The sequence below is a fragment of the Semicossyphus pulcher genome, unplaced genomic scaffold (genome assembly GCF_022749685.1).
Source record: "Semicossyphus pulcher isolate SPU_LCO1_2020_fin unplaced genomic scaffold, fSemPul1.0.p SCAF_20, whole genome shotgun sequence".
Taxonomy (NCBI): Eukaryota; Metazoa; Chordata; class Actinopteri; order Labriformes; family Labridae; genus Semicossyphus; species Semicossyphus pulcher.
Window position 1 is genome coordinate 21,693,349 of NW_027211694.1, and position 27,085 is coordinate 21,720,433.

The 27,085-nt window shown below is 42.0% G+C and overlaps 1 protein-coding gene across 1 annotated transcript in view; it reads left to right on the forward strand.

Moving 5' to 3' along the window:
- The first annotated feature begins 4,382 nt into the window (after positions 1–4,382).
- mkln1 (muskelin 1, intracellular mediator containing kelch motifs) overlaps positions 4,383–27,085 on the forward strand; it is a 29,929-nt gene continuing 7,226 nt past the window's right edge. The window contains exons 1-14 of the mRNA XM_069671420.1: positions 4,383–4,463; positions 5,633–5,702; positions 9,771–9,913; positions 12,436–12,524; positions 12,613–12,722; positions 14,804–14,996; positions 15,104–15,220; positions 15,412–15,477; positions 18,540–18,652; positions 19,342–19,554; positions 19,815–20,036; positions 20,129–20,258; positions 24,856–25,003; positions 25,542–25,656. Of these exons, the coding sequence (XP_069527521.1) occupies positions 4,384–4,463; positions 5,633–5,702; positions 9,771–9,913; positions 12,436–12,524; positions 12,613–12,722; positions 14,804–14,996; positions 15,104–15,220; positions 15,412–15,477; positions 18,540–18,652; positions 19,342–19,554; positions 19,815–20,036; positions 20,129–20,258; positions 24,856–25,003; positions 25,542–25,656 (1,809 nt within the window). The 5' untranslated portion in view covers position 4,383. The remainder of the gene's footprint in view (positions 4,464–5,632; positions 5,703–9,770; positions 9,914–12,435; positions 12,525–12,612; positions 12,723–14,803; positions 14,997–15,103; positions 15,221–15,411; positions 15,478–18,539; positions 18,653–19,341; positions 19,555–19,814; positions 20,037–20,128; positions 20,259–24,855; positions 25,004–25,541; positions 25,657–27,085) is intronic.

Consider the following 27,085-nt stretch of genomic DNA (forward strand, 5'->3'; position numbering starts at 1 on the left):
GAGCGGATTACAACTCTCACCAACAAAAGACACCACTCCACTCCGCCCCCCACATATCTGCTCCTCTGACACCAGTGACACTGCCAGCTTAAAGCGCCTCTTTGATGCTGCGACACATGAAGAAGGTAGAAAACAGACATCAGGATACTGATTATTGATCATGTACCATAAATGATCATTATTCATATCTTTTAATAAATCGATGTTGTCTAAAGATATGACAAATACCAGTCACAGGATTTTTATCAGTGATGTAAACAAACGATCAGACCACAATTTGATTTATAATAGATGAAACAATCTCACCACCAGGTTGAGAAACATTTAGTATCTGTTTTTTAAGCTCTATATTATCTCACACAATCTTCTTCAACCAGTGTTGATCATGTGACGTGAGTCAACTCTCTGTGAACTCACTGAATGATAAAAGGAAAAGAGAAGCAGGCCAGCAAATGTTTTCTAACTGAGACTTTTTTTAAAGATTGTTCTTTTTGGCCTTTCGCCTCAACTGAAGGACAGTGAAGATAATAAATTAGATTAGATTGGAGACTTTTAATGTCCCCTTGGGGAGACTCTTCCTGGACTCCGTCCGGCTGCAGTTTACAAGCTAAAATGACACAAAAGTCACAATTCAGAGTTCAGCACAGTTGCACCAAACAAGGAAACTATTTCACAGAAACTGATAATCCAGCAGATACAGATGGCACATGCACGCACGCACGCTATGTCACATATTTCTTCCCCTCTGCTGCCAGCCTCGTCAACAAGGCCCCGACCCCACCCCACCCCCTCACTTGACCTGGACTGTCACCCAGCCCCTCAGTCACTCAACGGGTCACGGATGTTAAATTCAGACTCTATGCGTTACATGAACGCACACTGGACTTTTATATTGTCTGTACACTGCACTATTTTTTATTTGATACTGAAAGCTTTTTGCGCTCAGCAATATCCTGCACATCTGTACAGTTTTTAATCGCACCTGTCGTACATATTTTGTATTACATGTTTTCCTTTTACATTTTTATTCTTATTGCCTATTTTTTATAATCTTTTACTTATTTTTATTCTAGTTTTGCATTAATTGTTCTGCACCAAAATCACCAAAACAAATTCCTTGTATGTGTAAACCTACTTGGCAATAAACCTGATTCTGATTCTGATATTGCACTGTCCCAACATGTTGCTCTATCCTGACATATGACAGGAAACGTGAGAAGAGACAGGGCAGATGACCTGCAACAAAGGGCAAAGTCGGAGTCAAGCTAGCAGCTGATGCAGCCAAGATGCAGCTAGGACCCCCCCCTAAAGTATCCAGAGCCGTATAGACAGAGAGTTGCGTCAGTGGAGGTCCAATATGCTCCATGATTCGCCATTGCTATGTCGCAACTCTCTCTCTCTACGGCTCTGAAAGTACCGTCACTCACTCAGTCACTCAGTCAGTCACATACAGACCTGTGTGTAGGGCTGACCCAGGCGGTCAGCCAAAAATATACGCAGGAATATCTTTTAGATACTTTAATGTTAGTAATCTGAGTAAATATGATGAGTGGAGAAAGATAGGGTAAATAGATGCTATTCATTCGTGTGTGAGTTTTGACACATACTTCATGCCACTCTTTATGGGGCGTGGAAACTGACATGGAGCTGGATAACTGAGAGGAGAACTGACTTGTCTACGTTCACCAGCGCCTAGTGAAAAAATAATTTCATTTTGATTGTGTAAATGAGAATACACGCGATGTCAAGGCGATGTCAGACGTCACAGAACGTGGTGACGTTTCAGAGGTGCGCTAAAAGTGCACGATGACGTAGCAGCAGACATAGCTGAGAAATGTATATCTTTTACTTTGTGCCCGGATAACTTCTGTGTGGATAAGCACAGGGATAACGTGCACGTCTGGATAAGCGTATGGACAATGTCCGTCTCATATACACTATATGTATAAGTGAGACATTTGGGGAGTAAGGATTAAATGCATTTATGGTCAAATTGCTTGTAGTTGTTTTACATTTTATAACACTGTTACTAATTCGATTTGATTTATTTGACACTTCAAAAGGTCATAACAAAACAGTCTGAATCTGCCCCTCTGTATGGGGCGCCTGCTCTACCGAACGAGCTAAACTAATCTGACTTTTTAATTATCATTGTTGCAACTGATTATTTATGTTGACTAAAAAATATTGAATAGATTCTTAATATTGTTTTATTTTTGTTAGTACTAAATTAGTAGTACTTTAGGGATTATAACATCAAGCAAGAATCTGGCGTTGTGAAACGTATCACGATACTTTGTGTACCGTATAATAAATTGTGAAACTGTAAGCAAGCGGATATATTTCAATATTTTTATACGAGTTTTTGGTAATTCTTTATAAAACAATGTGCAATCAGAACTTTATGACACCTAATATTAAATTAGATGTCACTGAATTTAATATAACATGAATTATATTAATATACTGCAAATTAAAAGGGTGAACATCCCTAAAGGCAAAGGAGGTGGGCTTTGAGGGATGGAGGGAAGAGTCGTGTCAAAGACAACAATAAGTTTCGGTAAAAGAGCTCCATTTAACTGGAAGCTACTTTGATATTACTCACCGGATGATTCATCCTCCCTGTGCGCTCTCAGTGACTCGACATTAAACACTGAGATCACCCGGAGAGCTGCTTTTAAAAGAACGACTGCATCAGTTCTGCTGTCTTTGTCTCAGAAAACAACCACTGTGATGCTTAACAGGCCATCGATCGACAGTCCAATAATGACGATACAGCAATACGAACCGTTTATCAAATCTGAGACAAGACAATGCAACAAGACAGGAGAGAACAAGACTGGGCTTGTTGGACAATACAATGGGACATGATCAGACATGAAAAATCAAAGCAAGGCAAGACAGGACAGGACACTAAATTTTCAGGGGCATACCAACACACAGCTCAGATGTATGAATGCTAAAAAAGCTAAAGAGTCAAACAAAAGAATTCACCGTTAATAGTATTTTCCCAATATCTACGGCTGTGTAAATGTTCGACATAAGTTTATATATACTAGCATAACTCTTGCAGAATTTATTCATAAAATATTGTCGCAATTTTTGAGACAAATATGGCTAGAGGTTATTGTTGAGGAAACTTTTCAGTATTTTCTCGATTCAGTAACAAACAGTTCCCAATAACTGTCCACCAGAGCTGAATGACCAACCAGGCGAGGTGTGCAACTAAACCAGGGCCCTCAAAGTCTGTAGGTTCACTTTGGGGCCATTTGTTGTAATGGGAAAATGCAACACTAACGTTAACTGACAAAGTAGGGGTCTTAAGGTGGCTCCTTATTTATTCAGCATTTTTGTAGCGTGTAAGGGGCCCAGCGGCTCTTTTTTTGCCCTGGGACCTCGCAGCAGGTCGATTTAGCCGAGTCAGTGTTTTTGAATGGTCTTCGATAAATGCACATTGTTTATAGTAAGACACAAGACTGTTAACCGATGAGAGAAAATATCCATACACTTTAGTATCAGGGTAATTGATTAAATATCATTGCAATGTCTGGATAAAAGATAGTGGATATCTGGGGCAATACTTACCTCTTAATACCTCTTCTGTTCGCTGTTATTGTTTGTCAAGCAATCTTAAAACCCATCAGCTATTGTCGGACGCTATTTAAGGCCTTCATCTGCATTCACATGCACATCTTTGTTTATAGATATTTATAAAAAACCTTTTAGTTGTCAGTCAGTAACTTCTAAGATTGCATTTTGGCAATTGCTGTCCACATCTTTTGTGCTCCACACAGACAGTTTTCCTGCTCACATCCCACAAACTCATTCTTAAACTTTAATTATGCATGTGGTTTGTCCTTAATACTGTGCCAGTTCTAGAATTAGATAAAAAAATATCACCTTTACTATCTCACCAAATATATCACAATGTTTTGAATCATAACCTCTGTTTTTGTATTGCATCGTCAGATACAATAGCCAATACGCAGCCCTAATGTTTGTTTCAAATGTAATTTTAATGTCATCTATTATTAAGATAAAAGCATCACAAAATTCCACAGTCCTAAACAAGTGCATTGGGGTAAGTAGTGTGTTGATGATTTTATAATTGTCATCATAAATATTTATATGAACGGCCCCTTAAACTACAGTTTTGAAGCACTAACAATTTGGTTACAGTTTTATGACATGGAAAAGTGATAATAATAACACTAGATGTTTTATCTTGCTGATAATTGAAAATCTTACTCGGTAACCTCATCATGATGAACACTTTATGCTTCTTTTTACAGGCTAAACAAAAACAAGGTGTACTGTCTCTTTAAGGCCTGTCACTGCTCGCGCCTAGCTAGCCTCCCGCTGCTTGTTATTTTCTGCAACAAGATGGCTGTCGTCCCCGAGAGCAGAGTCCTCACTTTCAGCGTGTTTAAATGGAGCTCTTACTCCTCTACATATTTACCCGAGTGAGTACTGCACCCGTTAGTTTGCCTACCGTATGCATTAGTTGTTGTGTTCACAGGTGGTTGTTTATCGCGTCGGTGCACCTGTTTTGGTTCCAGCCGGCCCAACTGGCCTGATGTTAGCTCGTCTGCGCTGCTAGCCAGCTAGCCTAGCGTTAGCTTTGTCAGCGTCGGTAGGTGCGTTTGGTTTTGATGCACAGCCGCCCGGTAGTGTTGTTTCTGATGGTCTGTTGTATCGTCAGATGAAAACATTTGTTTGTTAATGATTCAATGTACAATAATTAATAATTAGAATATTACTTAGAAATATTTAGTCAGTCATCGGTGTGAATAAAGCAATTTCATAGACCATAGCTCGTTTTTGTGCACCACCCGTCCGTTTTAGGCGCTCTGTATGCGTCAATTTATAAATTTAATGAAAATGGTATAGTAATTAATAGCCCTGAATATTTCGTATTAATACAATTTTAGTAATTTCTATGCACCCCATAAAAAAAATAAAGTGTCAAAACAGTACCTTAATTTTGAATTTCATACACCAATGTGCAGTCCGGCACCCTTGTATGTCAAAATCGAACTGACACGTTAGCGAACTGGACTCCGGAGCTAAATTAGAACGTTAGCTGCTGTTACCTAACCAGATAGCTCTGCTTTAGCAACCTAGGCTAACCAGCTTGCTTACAGTCAGTATGAAACTGATATTATGAAAAACACAATTTGTATTTGGCATACAAAAATATACACTCTAAAATCTTATCATTTATAAGTGAAGTCACACAGATTTTGAGTATTTTCCTGTTACTGTTTGAGCTGGTTGATCATTCAGTTTAGCTGAAGCTAGCTGTATAATGTTAGCTAACTAACAACAACACTGCTGGATTATACTATCGTTACTGTAGTTATTAAATGGACTCGCACCTGCTAGCAAAATCTATCTGGATTGATAAAGCAGTAGCTTTGTTTTAGGATTTATTTACCGTCACAGCTAGTGTACTACACGCACACACACACACACACACACACACACACACACACACACACACACCCCTGTTTATTCTGCCCTGCAGTAAATGTGATTTATTGATTTCTGGGTCATAACTTCCATGTGATGTAATCTGACAAGTCTCCTGTTGGATAAATGAACTAAACCTTCCTCTGCATGTGCTTTTCAGGAATATCTTGGTGGACAAACCTAACGATCAGTCTTCCAGGTGGTCTTCTGAGAGCAACTACCCTCCACAGGTAGGTCTACTGCTGTTTACGCAAGCTGTGTATTCACCGGACCTCTCTGTTCCAGACAGAGCTCTACAGTGAAGTGATGATGTGACTTAAAAATTAAATTGTAAAGCATAGGGAAGCATTTGTTTGATAATTCACAGGCTACTTTTGGTTAGCATGTAAGGTCACTGACCTGGTCACATTAGTGCTGACAGATAAATTGGATGATGATCACGCACAATAAACAAAGTGCAAAGAGAAATTGGTTGTATAAGAAACGTTAGTTCACATTAGCCATGCATTTAAACCAGTCGGCAATCTGATGAAGCCCTGGCTAGCCGTCAGCTACTCTTGAATTTATTGCATCAATTTGATGGCAACTGCAAGGTTAGCTAGCGTGTTGCCTCGGATGTCTGTGTCGCTCTCCATTTTTCTCTGGCCAGGGGAGGGGACGTCACTGAGCTGCCGGGCACACCCACCCCCCTCTCAGCCATTTGCCCACTTTGAGCATTTTTCAAAATTGTGCAGTGGGTGGAGTTATGGTCAGACCTGTGGGTGCAGTTACACTTTAAAGAATGGTATCACACTTGGCAGAAATAACCTTAATACACTTATACTGTGCCAGGCAGCCTTGTTCCAAGTGGTTTAACAGAAACTAAGTCGGCACCAAATGACCTCACACAGTGAGGAATTGTGCCTCATTTATTGGTGTAATTTATTTACATTTTGCATGTTTACAGGGGGTGTGCTGCTAATTTAAATTGCACAGCAATCATCAGATTTGTTAAGTGTGAAAACTACAGAAGAGTGTATGTGTCACTTACCTGGATGCTGCAAGAAGAGCATTAAGTGATGACTTTATTTAATTTATTAATTTATTTATTGACTTGTTCAGTGTTACTGTAGTTATCAATTCAGTGTGCTGCAGAAAAGTTAAAGCATATATTTATGGGGGGAAATATTTGTTTTTAATAATTATAGAACTATAAGTGTAATTAAGAAATTATAACCGTTGTTATGATCTCTCTGCTTTGCGCCCACTTAGAAGTTAACCCGTCTGAAGTGTTTGCGTTCTTGATAAAAAGAAAACGTTTTTCTCGCTGTGTCTCTTGAACTCACCGACCCACTTGATCAGCCCTGAGACTGGCAGAGTGTGAGGTTAAATGTGAAAGTTTGTGTTCTTATGGCGAGAGGAAGTGAAGCTTTTCATAACAATGGTTAACCGCACACTTACGAGTTACTAGGAAAGTCGCTGTGTGGTTTAGTATGGATGACAACAAATGAAGAAAGCGAAAAAACAAAACAAAAAACAGACCAGGCTTTGTAAGAATTGGAGGCGTATGGGAAATTTTGATTTCAAAGTTTTTACAGTCTATTATTGAGGTTTGGTTTTTCATGTGTTGGAGCATTTTCTTTCATCTGCAGCAAATTTAAACACCTTGTAGAACTTTAAAACAACAACCAAACTATTTTAGTATATTCACATTGCTTTAAGATAATCCTTTACTATCAATGGTTTGTAGTGACAGAACTAAACAAACTACATACTGCGCTGCGGACGTAGGTGAGGACAGCGGAGGAGCAGGCCTGCCTCTTCCCCGGACAAAGTATCCAGAGTCGTATAGACAGAGAGTCGCGTCAGTGGAGGTCCAATATGCTCTCTCTCTCTCTATGGCTTTGAAAGTACCGCCACTCAGTCAGTCAGTCAGTCAGTCAGTCAGTCAGTTTCTCAGTCGCATACAGACCCATGTGTAGGGCTGACCTCAGCGATCAGCCAAAAATCCTACCAGATGGGGTCCTCGGCACAAACTGTTATTTAACGGGGGTTTGTGGTCTGACTTCTGAAAGCGAAGGGGTCTTAAAAGTGAAACCGTTTGAGAGCAACAGTACAAACTGTAAGATCGCTGAGGTGGAGCACCTTGGAAAGAACTAGCTGTAATTTATCTCTGCAATGAAAACATGTTCAACAAAGTGTCTCATTGTTCAGAGGGAAACTCCCAATGTTGACACACGTTACTCATATGAACCCCGTACGGTAACAACGATACGTAGAAGCGGGAACACAAACACTGTCTCTGCCCAAGACACGACAATCAAATGGCTTTAATCATTTGTTCCGCTATCATTAACTAATTAAAATACAGTGTGGGCCAAGTAACACGCAATGATGTGTAAATTATGACCTTGAAATATGAGTCATCACAGGCGAGGATTGATGGGAGAATCAGGCTGTTTTAACACACCTTGACTCACGACAGTAAACGTCAAACTGGAGCGATCAATGCTTGAAATGAGAAAGAAAAATGAGTTGAACTGCTTTAACTTTTATAATTTTATGAAGTTTAAAAGTGAAATTCATTCAAAAGGGAAAGAGTCGTGAATGACAGCAGTGTTTCATCCCAGATGAATATTGATAAAGGCGTAGGACTTTAGGGCGAGAGTTTTATATAACACAAAATATATTTATATAACACAAAATATGTAGGTGTAGGTGGCTCTTCTATAGATGTAATATAAGAGCTGTACAGTGGTGCAGGTATGTGCAAAAAGCTTACAGTATAAAATGTAAACGACTGTAGGGCTGGATGAGAGTCCGTGTCATGTGAGTGGGTGGAGGTGGGGCCGGAGCATTATCACAGCGGTAATCTCGGAGATCTCACTTGCGTTCTCTTTGGCGGCGCCTATGGCGATAAACGGTAATTGCGGGAGCACACTTCCCAGATATCCAGACAGTGCTGCGTGTGTGACGTCCACGGTCGGCTCCGGTTGTAACTCTTGATTTTCCTGGCTGACGGTCGCTTTCCTTTTCAGACTGTTTGCTTCATCTGAGCGTCGAGTTTGTTTCTTCTTCTTTGGATTTTCACTTCTTGTTGAAGTTGTATCTGTAGTCATCCATCTTTTCTTTGTTTGTTCAGCCATAGTAGATTACTGTTTACTCGCAACACTTGCAGAGAGCGGAAAAGCAGCCGCTTAGCTCCGCCTACCCTCTCTGGCAGACCAACCACTGCTGGCTGATGGAAAACGCGTCACTAACTGGGCGCCGCTTGGGATTTTTTTTTACACGACAGTCGCCATAGACACACATGCAAAGGCTTTCATCAGTGGGCCATAGGCTCAATCACCGTTGTGTTACCTCAGCCTCTAGCTGGAGGGGAGGGTCTCAAAGAGACTGTGTCCAGGGTGGGAGGGGTCGGCCACAATCTTACCTGCGCTCTTCAGGGTCCTGGAGGTGTACAGGTTATAGAGAGATTCTTCCAGTACCCTCAAAGTGATACCGATATCAATAGTCGGTACAACAGATTTTATTCCCAAATTCTGTTACCAGCTGAATTCTGTCTCGTTTTTTAAGATTTTGTTTACAAATGAACTTTTCAGATGTATTTTTAACCTATTTCAATAAAGCGATCAAAGAAGAACATGTTTGTCCCAATAGTCTGGACCCCTGTACACCATCTTGAGCACCACAGACTGTATGAGTTTTAGGCTGCCGTGGTAAAAAGCCAATTACACAGCCCAGTAAATTTAAGGATGCTTTCAGTGTGTGTGAGCAAAACCATAAAAACAGTCTTTTTCTTATAGATCTCTTTACAGAACAGATTTGATGCAGGTATAATTTAACTGGAGCAGTTTGGATATTACTTGGTAATGGGTTATTTTTGGTCGATACCCTTTTAAGTTATCGAGTTCGGACACCCAGGACATGGATTAATTTGTGTCTCTTATGAGAGAATGTGAAAACATCGATGCCTGAGGTTTGTTAAGTGCCCGCTTTCCTGTGGCTCATTTAATCAATGTTCCTGCCCGCAGTCTCCTCTCGCTCTGGCCTAATGGCGGCTGGTGATTTGTCAGTAGATGTCCCGGCTTGTTAGAGCCACAGTGACATGTGGATGCAGCTCATAGATTGCATGTAATGCTTCTTACCTGATGCAGTAAATTGACCCTGCTGTAGTCGTTTAGATAACGAGCAAATCTTTTCACAGTGGCTCGTCTGCCATGAGCACCGGCTGCTTCCTGCAGTCCACACGCACTAACAGCATCATAACTCTGCTCTCTGCCTTCAGCCTGTTTCATGTCTGCTTTTTCCTTTTTCAGTTTTTAATCTTGAAGTTGGAACGGCCGGCGATCGTTCAGAGCATCACGTTTGGGAAGTATGAGAAGACGCACGTCTGCAACCTGAAGAAGTTCAAAGTGTTTGGTGGGATGAGTGAAGAGAACATGACAGAGCTTTTGTCCAGGTGAGGTCACGCCGCTCACGCCACGCCGGCTGTGTGATTACTGCAGTCTGTAAACACAGGATTTACAGCAGCTCCAGTGTGAAAATGCAAATCTATTTGCAGCATTTTGTGTTGTGCTGTGAGAGAAAGTGGGATTGATTGTTGCTTGTTGGGGATGAGACGCAGCCTGAGAGAGGTCTGCCTCAGAGTCTAACTGAAGGGGGAGTTATGTCCCATAGGCAATAAAATATCTGCGAGGAAGCTGAAATATTGATGTTGGAGATCGATTCTTTTAAACCTGATCTCATAGCATTAGTACTGAATCCTCTGGATTGTTATTGGTGCCAGCACGTCTCTTAAAGGCTTTTTTCCACTGCAGAAACAGATCTGTGTTCAGCTTTCCACCGTTTTACAAACTTTAGATAAATATGTCACAACATAGACGACACTGTTTGGGCTGTGTGATGCTGAGGGGAGTGCAGTTTTCAGGTAACAAAGGAAAAATCGGGTGATTATTGATTTCAGTTAATTATTGGGAGGGCTCTAGAACGGAGCAAAGACAGGCTGCAGGTTGGAGCTCAGTTTAATGCACAAAGCCTAAACTAAACATGAGTGATGCTGCAGCCACAGGGATTCATGCTAGATGCAAACGCGGATGTTTTTTTTAGTGGATATGAGCGGGACGGTAAACTGCGCTTGGTACAGCAGAGAATACTGACACTGACCTTCACCTTTTGCTGTCTTCTGGAACAGAATTTAGAACGACAATGAGAAGCTGTTAAATATGCTGCTCTGTTATTTTGTCTGTTTTATTTGCTTTGCACGTCTGCCTTAATGCAAACAAATGCAGCAAAGGAAAGAGGTGCATGGATTCAGAACACAAGACAAAAAGGAAACAAAAAATAATGTGGCACAATAATGTTTTAATCTTCTTAATAATGTTTCCATAATTTGGCAGCTAAAATTGTAATAGAAAAAAACTGCTAAGCCTCTGTGACTTTTATTATTTATTTGAAAACTATTTAAGAATTTATTTAATGAAGTATCAGTTCACTGCAGGGAAAGCTTTCAGATTAAAACATATTAGTGCATTGAGATCATCGTCAGAGCATCTGAAACTTTATTATAAAGGTTGAGCACTTTGCAGGAATGTTTCCCCAGAAACGTGCACAGATCAGTGAAAACAAAAGCACAACTTATGTCACACAGATTAAGTTAAAAAACCCTGCATGAAGAAGTATTGATTAGATGTGACTGATCCACGCCGAATACAAGGCAACAAAACCTCTTACGATACGTATTTATTTCTGTGAAATGTGTCATGTCTTTTGGAATATGCTGACTGGGTTCGGTGAAGCACTCCACTGAGAGTCCCACTGTTGAAGCGCAGCGTCGTCATCAACAAACATATTGATTACAGCCTTTATCTTTTGTTAAAAGTCAATGTTTTCATTCATTAAGTCGTGATGGGCTTGTGTTGTTTTCCATTACCGTAAAATCCAGAATATAAGTCGCACCGGAATATAAGACACAGTCTGTTTTTTAAGGAAAAAATGTTTACAGCTATTTATTAATAAAAATGTGTATACAAGTTATTCAACACTATTTCAGTATATTTTCTTTTGAAACACACAAATGACAGCCGACCATCTGTTTTTCACCACGTCGAGTTTCTGATCCTGCGAGCTGCCAGGGCGGTAGTTAAGCTCAGCCTGCGGTGACGGTGATTGATATTGATATTTAAATCTACATATATGTGGCGCTCTAAACGTGACTCCTCGCGGTGGCGCTTATGACATGAACGGTAACGTGAACGGAAAATAATTGCCCAAAGAAGAAGTTAATCAGATATCGTGATGTATAATTATATGATTGTCTTGCAGTATATCAGTTATCGCATAATCGTTGTATCGTGATGTTATCGTTATCGTGGGCCACATATCGTATCGTGAGTTACCCTGTGATTTCCACCCCTAGTTGAGAGGGGTTGTGGCTGCACTGGGTAAAATACCGAAACAGCCCTCTCTTTTTAAACAGGTATATTGGTCGCACTGGTATATAGGACGCTGCCCATTTTTCTAGGTGAAAAAAAGTATTAAAAGTGCTTCTTATACACCGAATATTACGGTACTTTTATTTACTTTGACCAAATTCTGTTTTTTCTTTCTGCAAAAGCCTCTTTTGCATTTAGGTGCAAGCTTTGGTTGATAATTGTAAACTGCTGCCGTTTATTGGATATATTATGTCCGTTCTTGTGCACATATAGAAGTTATAGATGTTGACACTGGGTTTGTTTTTTTCCTCTGAACTGTATGTTAAAAGATTTCTCTGTAGCTGCTGGATCACATTGTCCCCTCAGTTTCACTTAATCACCAGTCTGTCTGTTTGTTAAAGAAAAGGACTTAATTTGCTGCCAAACTGACAAATGAGGTTTTGTAAACGGCCAGATTGGGACGACTATCCAAAACTCAGCAGCATATGGACGCATTTGGCACCTCAGCTCAGTAATGTCTCTTATAAAACAGCTTTTCTTTCTCTTCCAGTGGCCTTAAGAACGACTACAACAAGGAAACGTTCACCTTAAAGCACAAGATCGACGAGCAGATGTTTCCCTGCAGATTTGTCAAAATAGGTGAGAGCTGATGTTTGTTTTGCTCCTTAAAAAAGTCTTTTACAAACTGTTTTCTTCTGTCTGAATCTTTCCCTGCTCTGTGTCTCAGTGCCTCTGATGTCGTGGGGTCCTAGTTTTAACTTCAGCATCTGGTACATCGAGCTGCACGGTATCGAAGATCCTGACGTGGTGCAGCCCTGCCTTAACTGGTACAGCAAGGTGAGCACCTGAGCGTAGCCTGCGGGGTTACAGACACCGCCTCGGACTGGATTACAGAGTCAGCAGGACTCCTGTGCTCTAATTTGAACAAGGAGGCCTGAATCTGTAATTAGATGGATTAATTAGCCTGCAGAGGTACAGCAGATACATCTGTCTTGTTAAGGGGAGACCTCGGAGGGAGATGAGGAACTAAAAAAAGAAAGTAAAATATATTCTGCCATCAAACTGGTGTAAAAAAACAGGCTTTTACATAAAACCCGAGAAGCAGCAGCCGCACATTAATTTGAAGGAGTTTCATTATCTTGTCATCAGATGTTCCAGGTCTCAGTTCCTCTTACAGCTGATCAAGATGAACTTTATCTGAACCCTTAGGTGTCATTATTGATGCCGGAATTTACAGCATTATGTTTTATTGCAGTTTGACCCCAGTTCATGTTTTGAAAGCGTTATGTAACTCGATATGAATGCTAACATCCATCTTCCTATGACCATGAAAGGTTATGTTTCTGGTCAGGTTTTTGTCCTGGGGGTGAATTTGAGTCCTAAAACTCACAGCTTCAAAGCTCTAATGGAAGAGATTAAAGTGAGGTTAGTTAAAAGTAATCTTTTTATCAATAACAAACGAAGATATTTTTTTAATTAGCCAAATGTCTTCATTTTGTCTTCACATACAGATGCAATTTTGATATTCAGTTGTTTTCATGTTATCAGCCTGCATTCCTTCTGCTAATTAATACATTGCATAATACATAATCAAGTTTATAGTATAAATCTTAAGTTGTACTAACCGTTGATTATTCAGAGGTCTCCACCTCTCCAACACAAACAGATCCGCTGATTAAACCCATTAAAAACACAGAATAGCAAAGGTTAGGGCTGCACAATACATCGTTACACAATCACAGTTGCGATGTGTGCATGTGTAATAGTAACAATCAAATACAGACACCCTTAGTGGGTGCTGGATCCAAAAACAATCAAGTGTATCAAAAAGATATATCAAGATCTGCACACCAGGAAGCACAAAGTGACGTTTCGAGCAAACATGCTCTTCTTCACACTTGTACTTTTTTTATAAGTTACACGAAACCTTTGTAGTTTTTAAAATCGCACTGAATATCACAGAACAAAAAAAGTAATGGCATTTTTTCCAATATGGTGCAGCCTGACACAGTTTCACATTTAGAAATCATTGTCATCAATCAATCAATCATTTCCTTGTTGTTCTTTGGTTGGGCATCTTGGGCTGTAAGTCAAGCTGCTAACAACTGTTGTCACCAGCTTAGTAAAATTAAAATAATATAATGTTTGTTGTCAGAGTTTTTTGCTTTTAACCGACATTGTTCCACAGTTCAATTCCTCTTTATTTTTACACTGAACAGTTTGAACACCTCCGTGTTCTCGTGCGTTTCCACAAGCATTTATGGAACTGTTTGGTCAGCCCATATTTCTATTTCCTCATTGCTCCCCCACGTCTGTCCTCTACTCACCTCGCTGCGTGTCTCTGTAAATGTCAGCACCTGTAAACACTGCAATGCACAACTTTATGGTTTGTTTCCTGTATTTGGTCCTACTTTAAGTCCGTTTACGTTCTCTCCAGAATCAAACCGGATCGTGGTTCGCTTGGAAACGGACCGAGACCCGTCTTTTCTAGCGGACCATGGTCCGGTTGTTTGGTCCGCACCAGAGTTTCATTCCGGCATTCACACCAACCTAAACTATCCGCACCGAGGGGACAAACGCTCCAGGGTTCGGTTCAGTCGGACTAAACAAGGCTGGTGTGAACCCGCCCTTAGAGGTTAAAACATGCGACTCACGTGGGCTGATTTAAGAGCTGTGAGTGCTGGGGAAAGAAATTAATTTAACAGCCAAATTGATTCTACTGACAAAAATCTGAGCTGGGTAAAGTCCTAACCTTAATAAATGTCAGTAAATAATAAAACTATGATTTTAAATGAGAATACCTGAACAAACTTCTGCTGCCAACATTTAGGTGTAATACCCATCTTTAAGGACCTTGTCATGTCCGATTAATGTGTGCCTAACGGTGTTCGTGTTTGTGGCGATTTGATCTGTTGCAGTACAGAGAACAGGAAGCTATCCGCCTTTGCCTCAAACACTTCAGACAGCATAACTACACAGAGGCCTTCGAGTCCCTGCAGAAGAAGACTCGGATAGCACTGGAGCACCCGATGCTCACACACCTGCACGACCGGCTGGTGCTGCAAGGAGACTTCGACGCCTGTGAGGAGCTCATAGACAAAGCTGTGAGAGGTAACAAAGCATTACTTGTATCTGTAATTGAATCTCGAACGATGCTTCTGGTTTCTGCTTGACTTGTGTTGATTTTGCCGTATTTGATGCTCTTCTCTCCTCGCTAGACGGTTTGTTTAACCAGTATATCAGCCAGCAGGAGTACAAGCCCAGGTGGAGTCAGATCATCCCCAAGTGCAACAAAGGTACAAGCGCCCAAGAAATCAACCGAGACGACGTGAACAGTGAGAGCTTCTCTTCCCGATCTGTCAATCAAACATTTCAGCTCACTCTGAAGGCTTTGTTGCTAAATCTGTTGCCTCCCGTCTCCCTCCCTCCGCTCCTCCCATCATCCCACCCATTCTCCCCTGCGTCATCTTGCATCTCCCACGCTCACGCACCATCCTTGTCCCTTCCTTCCTCTCTCCTCCTGCAGGTGATGGCGACGACAACCGGCCCGGGATGAGAGGAGGACATCAAATGGTCATTGACGTCCAGACCGGTGAGGCCCACGCAGCCAGTATTATGACTCTGCTGTTTAGTCGACACTGTGACTCATATCCTCCTACACTGACTCAAAGCTCTATTACTGTTTAATCAAATTAACCCTCCCTCCTCGTCCGCTCCACCTCCTCCTGACGATAACGGTCGGGAGGGCCCTTCTCCTCAGGGAGCACATAAATCACGACTGAAGTTTTGACGTAGATGCACAAGTATTGTTTTTTTTTGGGCTCAGCTTCCAGCGAAAATGTTGGTGGTGTATTTCCCCGCTGGGTTCGTGGGCGTGTGTGTGAGAAGCTGTGTCTGCAGCTCCTGTCAGAACTGAAGGCCGTGCAGCCCTCTGCTCTGTCTCTCAGGCCGCACACACTGACGCCTTGCAGTGGTTGATTGTCGACGCTGATACAGAGCGTCATGATCCTGATCCAATTTGGATTGTCACTAATTGTTTTCCGATTTCTTTTAATTATTTTGGATGGTTCGGCCAAAGAGTCTGTTTATGTCTCTATATAAGGCATTGCTTTTAATGTTGAAATGTTAAGGCTGCTAAAAATGATCCTTTGTATCTGATCCCAAATCCTGTTTCGATGCGTCTGTGCTGGCGATAGCTTGGCTGGAGCTTTTCAAGTTATCAAGTTGTCCTTCCAGCCCGTCCTTGTGAATGCAGTAAAGAACACTTCGGGCTGTTATCCAAGAATGTATACTACAATTGTGGGGGCTAAAGAGCATCAATGTTTAGTAGGATGTAATCATGAGGTCATATTTCTTTTAATCAAAACGTAAACTTTATATAGCGTCTTGGAGAAAGTCCTTGAATGGGACATTATTATTGCCCGTTATCTGAGGAACAGCTGAAGGAAATATCTGTAAATTCGCCTCAAACGTTCACGTGGACACAATCTATCTCAAAATATCTCCGCAACACCTGGAGGGAATTATTTAAGATTTTTTTATCCATCCGAGAGTAAAACGCGATCCGTGATCAGCTATTGGACGATCTCTCCTCGTGCACCAGCTCATTCTGCTGTCACGAGAAGAGTCGACTGATGATCACATGCTCTGCAGAGGAAGAGAGAGAGAGAGAGAGAGAAGTTCTCTGACGTTGTGTCGCTCCTGTAAATGATTGTGGTGCCACCTCTCCTGTATAATGTTAGCAGGGCTGCACGATATGGGAAAAACAGACATTGCGATTTTTTTTTGTTCTGCAATATTTATTGCGATTTTAAAAAATATGGACAATTTTACGCAGTGTGTTTTTATGTTCATATAAACAATTAACAATCTGACTTTTTATTATTTGGGACCTTTTAAGTGTATTTTCCTCAAACAAAACAAAACCCCCTCCTTCTTTAACACACTCTCTGACAGCCTTCGAGAGAGTTCAGGTGGAGCGACACGTTTCTTAAAATAAATACAAACAGACTTGTGGGCTGCAGCTGTGTTATTTATACTGTATGTCATCTACCATTTCTAACGCTGTTCAAGTGTATGTTTAATCAGCGTGACTGTAACTTTTGGAAACGAAAGCTCACCGTCTCCTACTTCCTGTCAGCACACACAACCACTCACTGTGTGTGTGCTGCAGGTGTAGCAGCTAAAAGTAAACACCCCGCAGCGCGTCGGCTCCGTGAACGGTCGGTTTATGTGGCCACAGCGTGAACCAGCACCGGGACGAGGTGCCGCTGATAACGGGAATGCACTCACTTGTAAGCATCCTCGCGCAACACAGCGTCTGCCTCGATCATCCCACCAACATGATCTGTGACGGCATCTGTGTTCACAGTTTGCAGGCAGGTGACACACAGACTGACGAGTTTTTGTTTTGCACCGAGCAACAATACAGTAACAGCTTGACGTGTTTCGCTTAATTTGCTTCACTATGGCACCTTTTCAGTATACAAACATTCTCTGTCCTTGCCCGAGGAGTACAACTGCATGGACGTAGTTCTAGTTATCACTATCCTTCTAGCTGGAGAGCCTGTGTACATCTTTACACAACCAAGAGACTTCACTCTTAAAAGCGCTTTTAAAGAAGCTTTCTCAGTCAGTAGTCCTGTCCGAATCCTTCACTTGATTTCCCGTCAACTCCCAAGACGTTTCCTGTCCCATCCCAGTCCTGATGATACATCGGCGCTCATGTCCTGCTGGAGTTTAATCCAGCTCTGCCTTTACCTCCCAGACCCAGCAGTAGCCTCACATATGGTCGCAGTGTTTTTAACATTTTGAAGAGCACGATCCACTTTTCAAACACTAAATCACACATTCATAACCCAGAAACTTTCATCTTAAAATGATTAAAATGCCACAAACACATTTTTCACTGATCCACAAAAACAATCCTATTGTTGATCTTCACCAGTGACTCACTGAAGGCTCCACTCACTTTCTGGCTCGTTCCTTTGTTTTGGAATTGTAGCAGCCATGGCACAACTTTTTTCCTCCTACACAAACTCTGATACAATCACAGCTTCCCACAACTCCCATCTGCCCGAGCTTTAGCAGCCTGTGTTTGACCTTAGCTGTGATTTGGCAGCCCGCTTCTTGAACCAGTACAGGGCGTGGAGGTATTATTTCTGCAACCAGAACAGAATGTTGGAGATTTTCTGGAAAGATGAGGGGCAATAGTGATCACTTTCTACCCTGCATTATGGACTTGTGGTGCTAGGATTAGGGCTGCACGATGATGGCCAAAATGATCACGATTATTTTGATCAATATTGAGATTAGTTATCATCACTCTTTCAGTTCCATTTTGTGCTGCATTCAGGCTCATGTACAGAATTGGCATCAAACTAAGACTTAAAATCAGGTTCTTTACCTGAATTTGGTGCATCATGGGTAATTTTAGTGTGTCTTTGGGAGTTGGGTGGATAGGGTGTCTCTGTACGGGATGAGGTGGCTCCATGTCCATCCAGCTCACCTTGGGGAACTTTAGATGCTTTATAAAAATGTAATTTTAATCCTTTTATCCCATTAACGAAATGTCTGGCAGAGTTTTCACTTGATGGAGGGATGGTGGCGCTTTCCAAAGCATTAAAAGTATTGAACGCTATTTGTTCCTTACAGAGACCGTGTACCTGTTCGGGGGCTGGGACGGCACACAGGACCTGGCCGACTTCTGGGCGTACAGTGTTCAGGAAAACCAGTGGGCCTGCATCTCCAGGGACACAGAGAAAGAGGTGAGAGGCTTCAGGAAAAGTTAAAGGAAAAAGTCACAGTCGGTCAAAGCTGGTGTTCTCTGTAATCGATAGAAGCAATAATATTTGAAATTGGCGCCATAGCTGTGGAGAAAGTTGCACAAACAGCTCGTGGTTTCGCCCATTCTACATTCCTACAACACCCAGCGTGCATTGCGCCCCTCCCTCTTAAAGGAACGGCACAGCGCGAGACGCTGGAGTGAAATATCAATCAGACTTTATTTGTAAAGCACTTTTCATACATCTAAAATGTAGCACAAAGTGCTTTACATAGACAGAAAATAAATAGAAACAATCAGCATCCCCATCCCCCAATTCATGCACAAGGCTAAATAAAAACATGCAAACAGAGAGCTCAATAAAAACAGGAACTGACTGAACTGAGGAAATAGGACCGAGGTTGAAAATCAGCGAACTGTCCCTTTAAGTGTTATATAACTGTCAAATATTTACGTCTATGTAAGAGTAAAAAGGTGTTAGAAAGTTTGCTGCTTTAAGACTTTAAGCTTCACTGTTTGCGAATGTTGAACTTTTATACATCAGAGACGACACACATGAGCCGAAGTTTGCTTGTTGATAAGACTTTAAGCCTTCATCAGTGCCTGAAAGTGTTGGTAGTTTGAGGAGCAGTATTTACAGCTATTCATGTTTGCCTCCTGTGCACCGATCAGAGCGGTCCGAGCGCTCGCTCCTGCCACAAGATGTGCATCGACTCCCAGCGGCGGCAGATCTACACGCTCGGCCGGTACCTGGACTCCAGCGTCCGGAACAGCAAGTCACTGAAGAGCGACTTCTACCGCTACGACATCGACGCCAACACCTGGACGCTACTGAGCGAGGACACGTCAGCTGACGGAGGGCCGAAGCTGGTGTTCGACCACCAGGTAGCTGCAGTCTGTTTCTGAAGTCTGTGAAGTCTTTGAATATTGAGACCAAACGTTGAAATAGACTTTTGAAAAAAGAAATGAAGCTGAGTTATGGCCCCCGGAATTTTGGCCTCTCTTTAATCTCGCCATACAAATAGTTGAAATCAGAAACTCTTCCTGCTTAACACTCTCTTTATGAACTCTCACACTTCCTGTTTCCTCTCATCCTCTCGCTCCTCTTTGTTCTCTTCATCCTCTGCTTCCTGCTCTTCCTGCAGATGTGCATGGACTCGGAGAAGCACATGATCTACACGTTCGGCGGTCGCATCCTGACGTGCAACGGCAGCGTGGAGGAGAGTCGGACGTCAGAGCCCCAGTTCAGCGGCCTGTACGCCTTCCACTGCCAGGCCGGGACGTGGAGCCTCTTACGGGAAGACTCGTGTAACGCCGGGCCGGAGGACGTCCAGTCTCGCATCGGACACTGCATGCTCTTCCACACTGTGAGTCAAAGCTGCATATTTCTATTGCTGTCCTTCGCTTAAGATTTAATTTACACTGTTACATTTTTTTTCCTTATTTCTGTGATTTTCAGAGAAACCGCTGTCTGTACGTATTCGGGGGTCAGAGGTCAAAGACGTACCTCAATGACTTCTTCAGCTACGACGTAGACGGAGACCATGTGGAGATCATATCAGACGGCACCAAGAAGGACTCAGGCATGGGTAAGAATCATCTGTCATGCAGGCCTTTCTCTGTGCAGGAGAGAACACTGCAGCAACACAATGAGAGGTTATTTTAACCTTTTTATCTCAATGAGTTTGCCAGTGATTACGTTAGTATTCTTGCTTATTGTGATGTGATTTCAAAAGCTTCATATCCCCAAAATCTGCAGAACTTACAGGTTATGCAAGTTTTTAAAAGTTAAGCTGAAGCTATTTTAGTTTTTATTTAAATCAATTTAGAAAGCGTTAATCGCTGCCGCCATCTGTCTGCGGTTTTTTCATGTTTTCAACCACATGCATCGTAGGGAAATTCTGTCATAAACAAATGCACATCGCAATGATGCCCAATATGAGAGCCTTACCTTTCAGTTGCAAAAACATGATCCAGCTATTAACGACTTAACGGTTTAATAAGACCTGTCCTGTTTATAAAGGGTTAAACATTGAAAAAGATGACTCCAAAACCTTTACAAAATGATTGGATACATTGATTTATTAAGTCATACTGATTGGTCTTTCAATGTGATAATGTTCTTTAAAAACAACAGTCAAATTAGTGTGAAATAATAGATAAAGTTTGCACAATGGGACAAAATGCTGGTCAACTCCAGGTCCACTCGACTGATGTTTCGAGTCGTCGACTGTTGGGGCCGTCCCTTTTTATGTGCACTTCTTTTCGTATGCCACCACCTGACTCCTGTGTCTGAGTGTGTTGTTGATTTCTGCCTTGTAGCCTCAGGAGAATTGTTCAACTCAAACCTGTGGCTCCATCAGACAATATAAACAACCTCATGACAGACACCTTTCTAAGGGGCTCTGTGTGTTTATTGGCTCCTCTGCCTCTGTCAGAGGAGATGTGACAGATCCTTCTCTTTAAAGGCTCCGGCGGCCGTCACACACACTTCCTGCCCCGACACACAGATTGACTGACTGCCTCGTACACGGTATAAATAAACCTCTGGCAGGACAGGGGTGAAGGCTCGGCAGAGGGAGAGAATCCGGACGAAGCGATAAAAGAATTGAAACGTAGAGAAACAGAGCATGAAAGAGAGAACAGAATGTGTTCTGGCAGGAAGGAAGCAGGAAGCCCAAACAGTTATCCGCCTCATAATCAGTGTCACATGTCGATGAGAGCAGCGGCTCAGCGCTGCTGCAGCTTCTCGTCCTTTTAGTCCTCATGTTCTGACCTGTAACACCAGACTCTGACATCTGTCGCGCAGCCTGTCGCCTGCCTGTCGCTCTGCCTGTCTGTCTGCTCCGCGAGTTTTAGTCAAATTAAGTTCATTTAATCACTTGAATGGATTAAATGAGGATGGTGTAGCTTTTGAAATCCAGTCTCAGGTTTATCTCCAGATTAAAAGCAGCGTTATTGTTGATGAATCACAGTCGCTGTGTGTCATCTCGTTGGATAAAGGAGCGTCTTGTTTCAACTTTCTGAGAACCGTCTGAACAAAGAGGTTTTAAACAATCAGCCTGACTTGGCAGTTCTTTGCTCAGTTTCGTCCTTGTTTTGAAAAGCCGCTCAGAGCTCTGCCAACAAAGACTTCTGTCTCTGTTTACTTAATTGATAAACGTGTCGAGCAAAAGTCAAACCAGTTTTAAAATGTGGGTAATAAGATTTATAGATAATAAACAGAGAATTGCTTCTGCTTTGCACTAAAATTCCTCTTTAAACCTAATTTGTGGAGTAAACTTTTGTTGCTGATTGTAAAATAAAATTCCTCCTTAAAGTTCAGAGCCTCGGGCGAGCTGCTTGAGTGGTGTGTGATACATTTTGCAGAGGCTTTCATTGTCAGTAGAGACAGTTTGGATAATTACAAATAAAGAAAGACTAAGCCAACACATTTGGGATGTCTTTCTCTGAGGCTGCCAGATTTTATCATTTCAAAACTAATAGAATTAAAGAAAAATTAAGTAATTGCTCAGTAATTTTAATGAATCATCTGTAAGGCTCATTCTGATTTACACACCTTTTGCTTTTCTATCATTTTAGAATAAAAGAAGATAAAATTAATGGGGAAAAGGGAAAATTAAATTGTCTCACATTGTTGTTTCTTTTTACAAACACACGTGCACATACAGTATCTTTACACATGCATTAGTGCACGAAGATCTGTAGGATCAAGGGGTAGTGCTGTCATGGTGCTGAATTTGTCTCACCGTGGTGAAACACGAGCGCCCCCTGCAGTTCGGCGGTTAAGCGCTGTGTCAGTCCGCTGCCGGGGTATTTGTTGAAATTAAATCCATGGTGTCGTGCGAGTTGTTGTTGTAGCTAGCATGACGCGAGGCTGCACACGGGCGAGTCTTCGCCGATTAGTTGCGCAGAGGGTTGAAACAGCGGCGCTCTGACAGCCAGGTTTCTCTTGCTGATAACTGATGTTTAAAAAGAGTTTGTTCTTCGTAACGTATCGTTCTGTATGAGAAGATGAGGTGCGTCACTGGGATGCATGGATAATGAGTTTACTGCATCCCTTTAGATTTTAATACGCCAGAGATGCTGGACGAGGACCTTTTTTTTTTTTTTTTATTGAATAGATCAATATTTACATTCTTTAACATTGACCAGAACATAAGCATGAAGGCATCATATTGAGGTACAGAAAACATAACAGGCTTGACTCCACTCTCAGTGGTATAATACATTCAACATTATAGCCGGACATAATGCAGGCATATAGTAAAATAAATAAACCCAAATTTATACAATATAAATAAATAACTTAAGAGAAAGTGGGCAAAAAAATAACATTTCTTTAAAGAGTTCCTGCAGCATACTAACTGTATGAGCACATTTCTTGTTAATAATTTGGATAGACTCAAAGTATTTCTTAAATTAAATTCTGAAAGGTTCAAAGAGGGCGAGACCTCAAGAACTTTGCTTTGTGGATGTGGAATTTCCCCAGTAAAATAACCAAGTCGACAGTTCGCTGAACTTTTTGGTTTTGGTTTTCATATTAAAGTATGACATCTTTGGCTCCCAACTTAATCGAATGATTTGAGTGTAAAAATAGTCCAGAATCCTGAAGTGTACTGGCATTCATAAAATACATTTAATAAAAATGTCTTCTTCATTTTTACACATTTGTTAGTGGGATAAATGTCATGTACAATTTTGTAGTGTAATTCTTTCAATTTGTTGGGGATAACAAATTGATATGGGAGAAGCCACGCTTTTTATATAAATATTATGGAAATGGGAGTTCCATACAAATTTCCCCTGTGGAGTAATCTTCCTTTTGCTATAGTAATAATATCTTATATGTTTATTAGTACGTTTGTGACTTTTAATATTCATTCCGTTAACAAAGAAGGCAGGTTCCAGTTCCCGTAACTCAGAGTGACCTTTCATCAGCTGAAGGATTCCATTAGGAATATGCATTTATTACTCTTTGATGTTCTTTGTAGGGGACAGGAAAGATTTTAGAACTGAGAAATTCCTCATAGGTGAGGAGTTGAGCTTCATCGTTCTGTAGATTTATTTATATTATGTATTTATTTATTTATATTCCTGTCTAATAAGCATAATTTTGCTGCCATAAGAGCCTTTTGTGGCGGCTTTGCTTCATCATAGTTACATTTGAATATAAACCGTAGGCCTCCCATCTTTCTGAAGATATTCTACGGTATAAAGTACCAAAAGGATTCTGCAGCTTTCAAATATTCTCTTATCCATTTTAATTTGAAAGTTTAGTTCACATCCATAAAGTCCAGTGTTTCCATGCTGGACGCGTACCTAGCAACCTCACTGAGAGCGGTGATGACGGTCACTTGGTCCACCCCTTGAACCACTTGGTGAGCGTTGCATAACCGCGGTATCGCTGTCATGCGGTTACCGTGACAGCCCTATCAAGGGGGTTGCAGTTAGGGGTGTTGTGCCTTGGCAGTGCACAGGATAGAAACTTGCACCTCTCTAGATACCAGTTCACACTCTGTATTCACTCGTCTGTGCTGGGTTTGAACAGGCACCCCTCTGGTTTCCAAGACAAGTGCCCACAGATTGGGCCACTGCCACCCTGATTATTTTATGTTATGTACAACCAGACTTCATCAACACATTTAAAAGATTCCTCTATTCCCTGCATTTAAAGCAGAGATGCAGCCCTATAGCTGAGTGTGGTGGACAAAGTTATGTCATATATGAATTTTGCAGCTTTGAGTAATGAACACAAAACCGAGCCCTGCATGTGGCCGTTACGCCCTCTGTGTACATGTTCTCTCTAACCTTCGATGAACACTGAACTTGCTCTAATGTTGACCTACACGGGGAATTGAACCTCCACCCATGTACGTTTCGGTGCCTTGCTCTGCCCTCATCAGGGCTCGAGCTGAGTGTACATTCTGCTCACTTAGTCCCTGCCCGCCCCGCTGTGTTATCACGTTGTTATCTTTTTTACTTCACTTTGATTTAATTGGATTTTCTAACGAAGGCAGTTTTATGATTAATGGTTCTTGTCAAACAGCTAACAAGAACTTCTGACCTGGATAACTTCTAAACATCGTCACGATCTTATTAAGCCGAGTCAGATCTTCTGAAGGAGTGAAAGTTTTTACTTTGGGTCGACCTCCGTGTTGATATATCATTTGTCTGTCTCCGCAGTGCCGATGACGGGCTTCACCCAGAGAGCCACCATCGACCCCGAGCTCAACGAGATCCACGTCCTGTCGGGCCTCAGCAAGGACAAGGACAAACGCGAGGAGAACGTCCGCAACTCCTTCTGGATCTACGACATCGCTCGCAACAACTGGTAGGAGAGAGAACAAGAAACACACACACACACTGCGGCTACAGGAGAGAGCACACTTACACACACTTTGCAGGAAAGTCTTTGCAGCCAAGATCGTTACCACAACAGACAAACACTTTCTCTTCAACATTTGTCACATTTCAAGGCATTTCCTGACCTCTCAGCCCCTCCACCAGGGAACAGCATGTTCCCACTGTGTCTTTGTGAATGTGTGTGTGTGCGTTCATGTGTGTGTGTGCACATGTCATGTTTAGATGAGTGATTGTGCAAGAACAGGCTGCAGCCCTCGCTGTTCCGGTACATTGACTCCAGTCGCTGTTCTTGTACTCAGTGTCCAGCGAAATCAGTCAGCGAGACACTTGCAGCATTACGGTGACGTGTCCTCGTTCTGCTAGTAGTGTGTGTGTGTGTGTGTCAGTGTGTGTACATGCATAACAGACTGAATTTGTCGAACAGCTTTTTCTCGAAGGCTGCAGGAAGTGTTTAGTGGTTTTGCTTCACTCTTCCTCTTTATGTCTCTGTGCATGTTGCTGTTCAGGTCGTGTGTGTACAAGAACGATCAGGCGGTGAAAGAAAACCCGAGCAAGGCTCTGCAGGAGGAGGAGCCGTGTCCACGCTTTGCACACCAGCTGGTCTACGATGAGATGCACAAGGTAACACACGCACTCACACACACACACACACACACACACACACACACACACACACACAGACACACAGATTCCATGAAAAACGCTCAAATAGTAACACTCCAAAAACACTTCTTGTCGGCGAGTTGCAGCTCATCTTTGTCAGATTTTAATTCATGCTGCATCGAGTTAACACTCCCACATCTGGCTCTTCTTCTTCACAGTTGGCCTTTCTTACATCGACGCTTCATATGAGCATTTTTTTTTCTCTCTTTATCGCTGCTAAAACACTGTCGGAAGATGTTACACGTCGCAGTCAGACTCCTGATGACTTGTCACGGGTGTCCTTGCAATATTTCTTCCAAAGATGATGAACTCAGAACATTATTTGCGACAACAAAAAAGTATCACTTGCACATAAAAGCGTGTGACATTCAAGCTCTTGCCAAAAACATTCACAAAATGGTGATTAAGCATCTCTGGCAGGCAATTCTCATTACAACGCAATATACAGGAGTCTGAAAACCTGGTGTGTAGCGACGTTCCTGTGCTGCACCGACAAATCATGATTTGTTTTTGCAAGAGCTAAAGGGCAGCGATGGGGTAGGCTACAGCAGCAAAGAGCATGGCAGAAAAACATTAGAAGCGTCCAAGAAAAGTTCCTGATCATCAAGTATTAAAAAAAAAAAAAAAATTAAAGGACCTGATGATCTCCACAGATTCTACATATAAATGTAGATCGTGACAGGACTTCAGAACGGTCAGTGTTTTGGTTCCTGTTTGAAGTAAGTTTGTCGTCCGAGTAGTAACGACCAATCATATATCAGCCGGCTTCGGTGTCTGCAGGAAAAACAGTCCATGTGCAGAGCAAAAGCAGGCAGACCTCCCGGCTCCCACCAGCGTCATCTGACGATGATTTAGCTTCTTATTAACATCTATAAACAGACATCTGCATCAAGTTCAGCAACAATCTGTTCTAGATCAAAAAATTCACTTTGAGACAAATCTGCTTGATGCTGTGACAGGAAAGCAATTCAGCGTTTAGATTTCCCGACTTCCCTGAATGAGACCTGACAAAGCTTCATGTTGACTTGTTCCTAATCTGCATCACGATGTTGTTCTCAAACTGAAGAGCCGTTAATTAAAGTCGATCACAAGAGAATCTGTTTCTGTTTGGGCTTCATCCCGCTGCAGTAAGCCAGAGTGCAGCCTCTGTGTTACTTCCTGTTTACAGTGAGACTGAGACTCAGCACACACAGATGAACGGGCGCTCCTCCGGGGGATGGGACGAACCGAGAGATGACGGCGTTTATTTTGCAGACACATCTGGAGGGAGAATTTACCTTCACTGTGATCTGAACACACGGTCGCTTCTCTCGAGTGTGTTATCTTACGTAAGTTAGAACAAACAGTATGCGCTGCTTTTGACAGGGCTTTGTTGAACACTCGAATC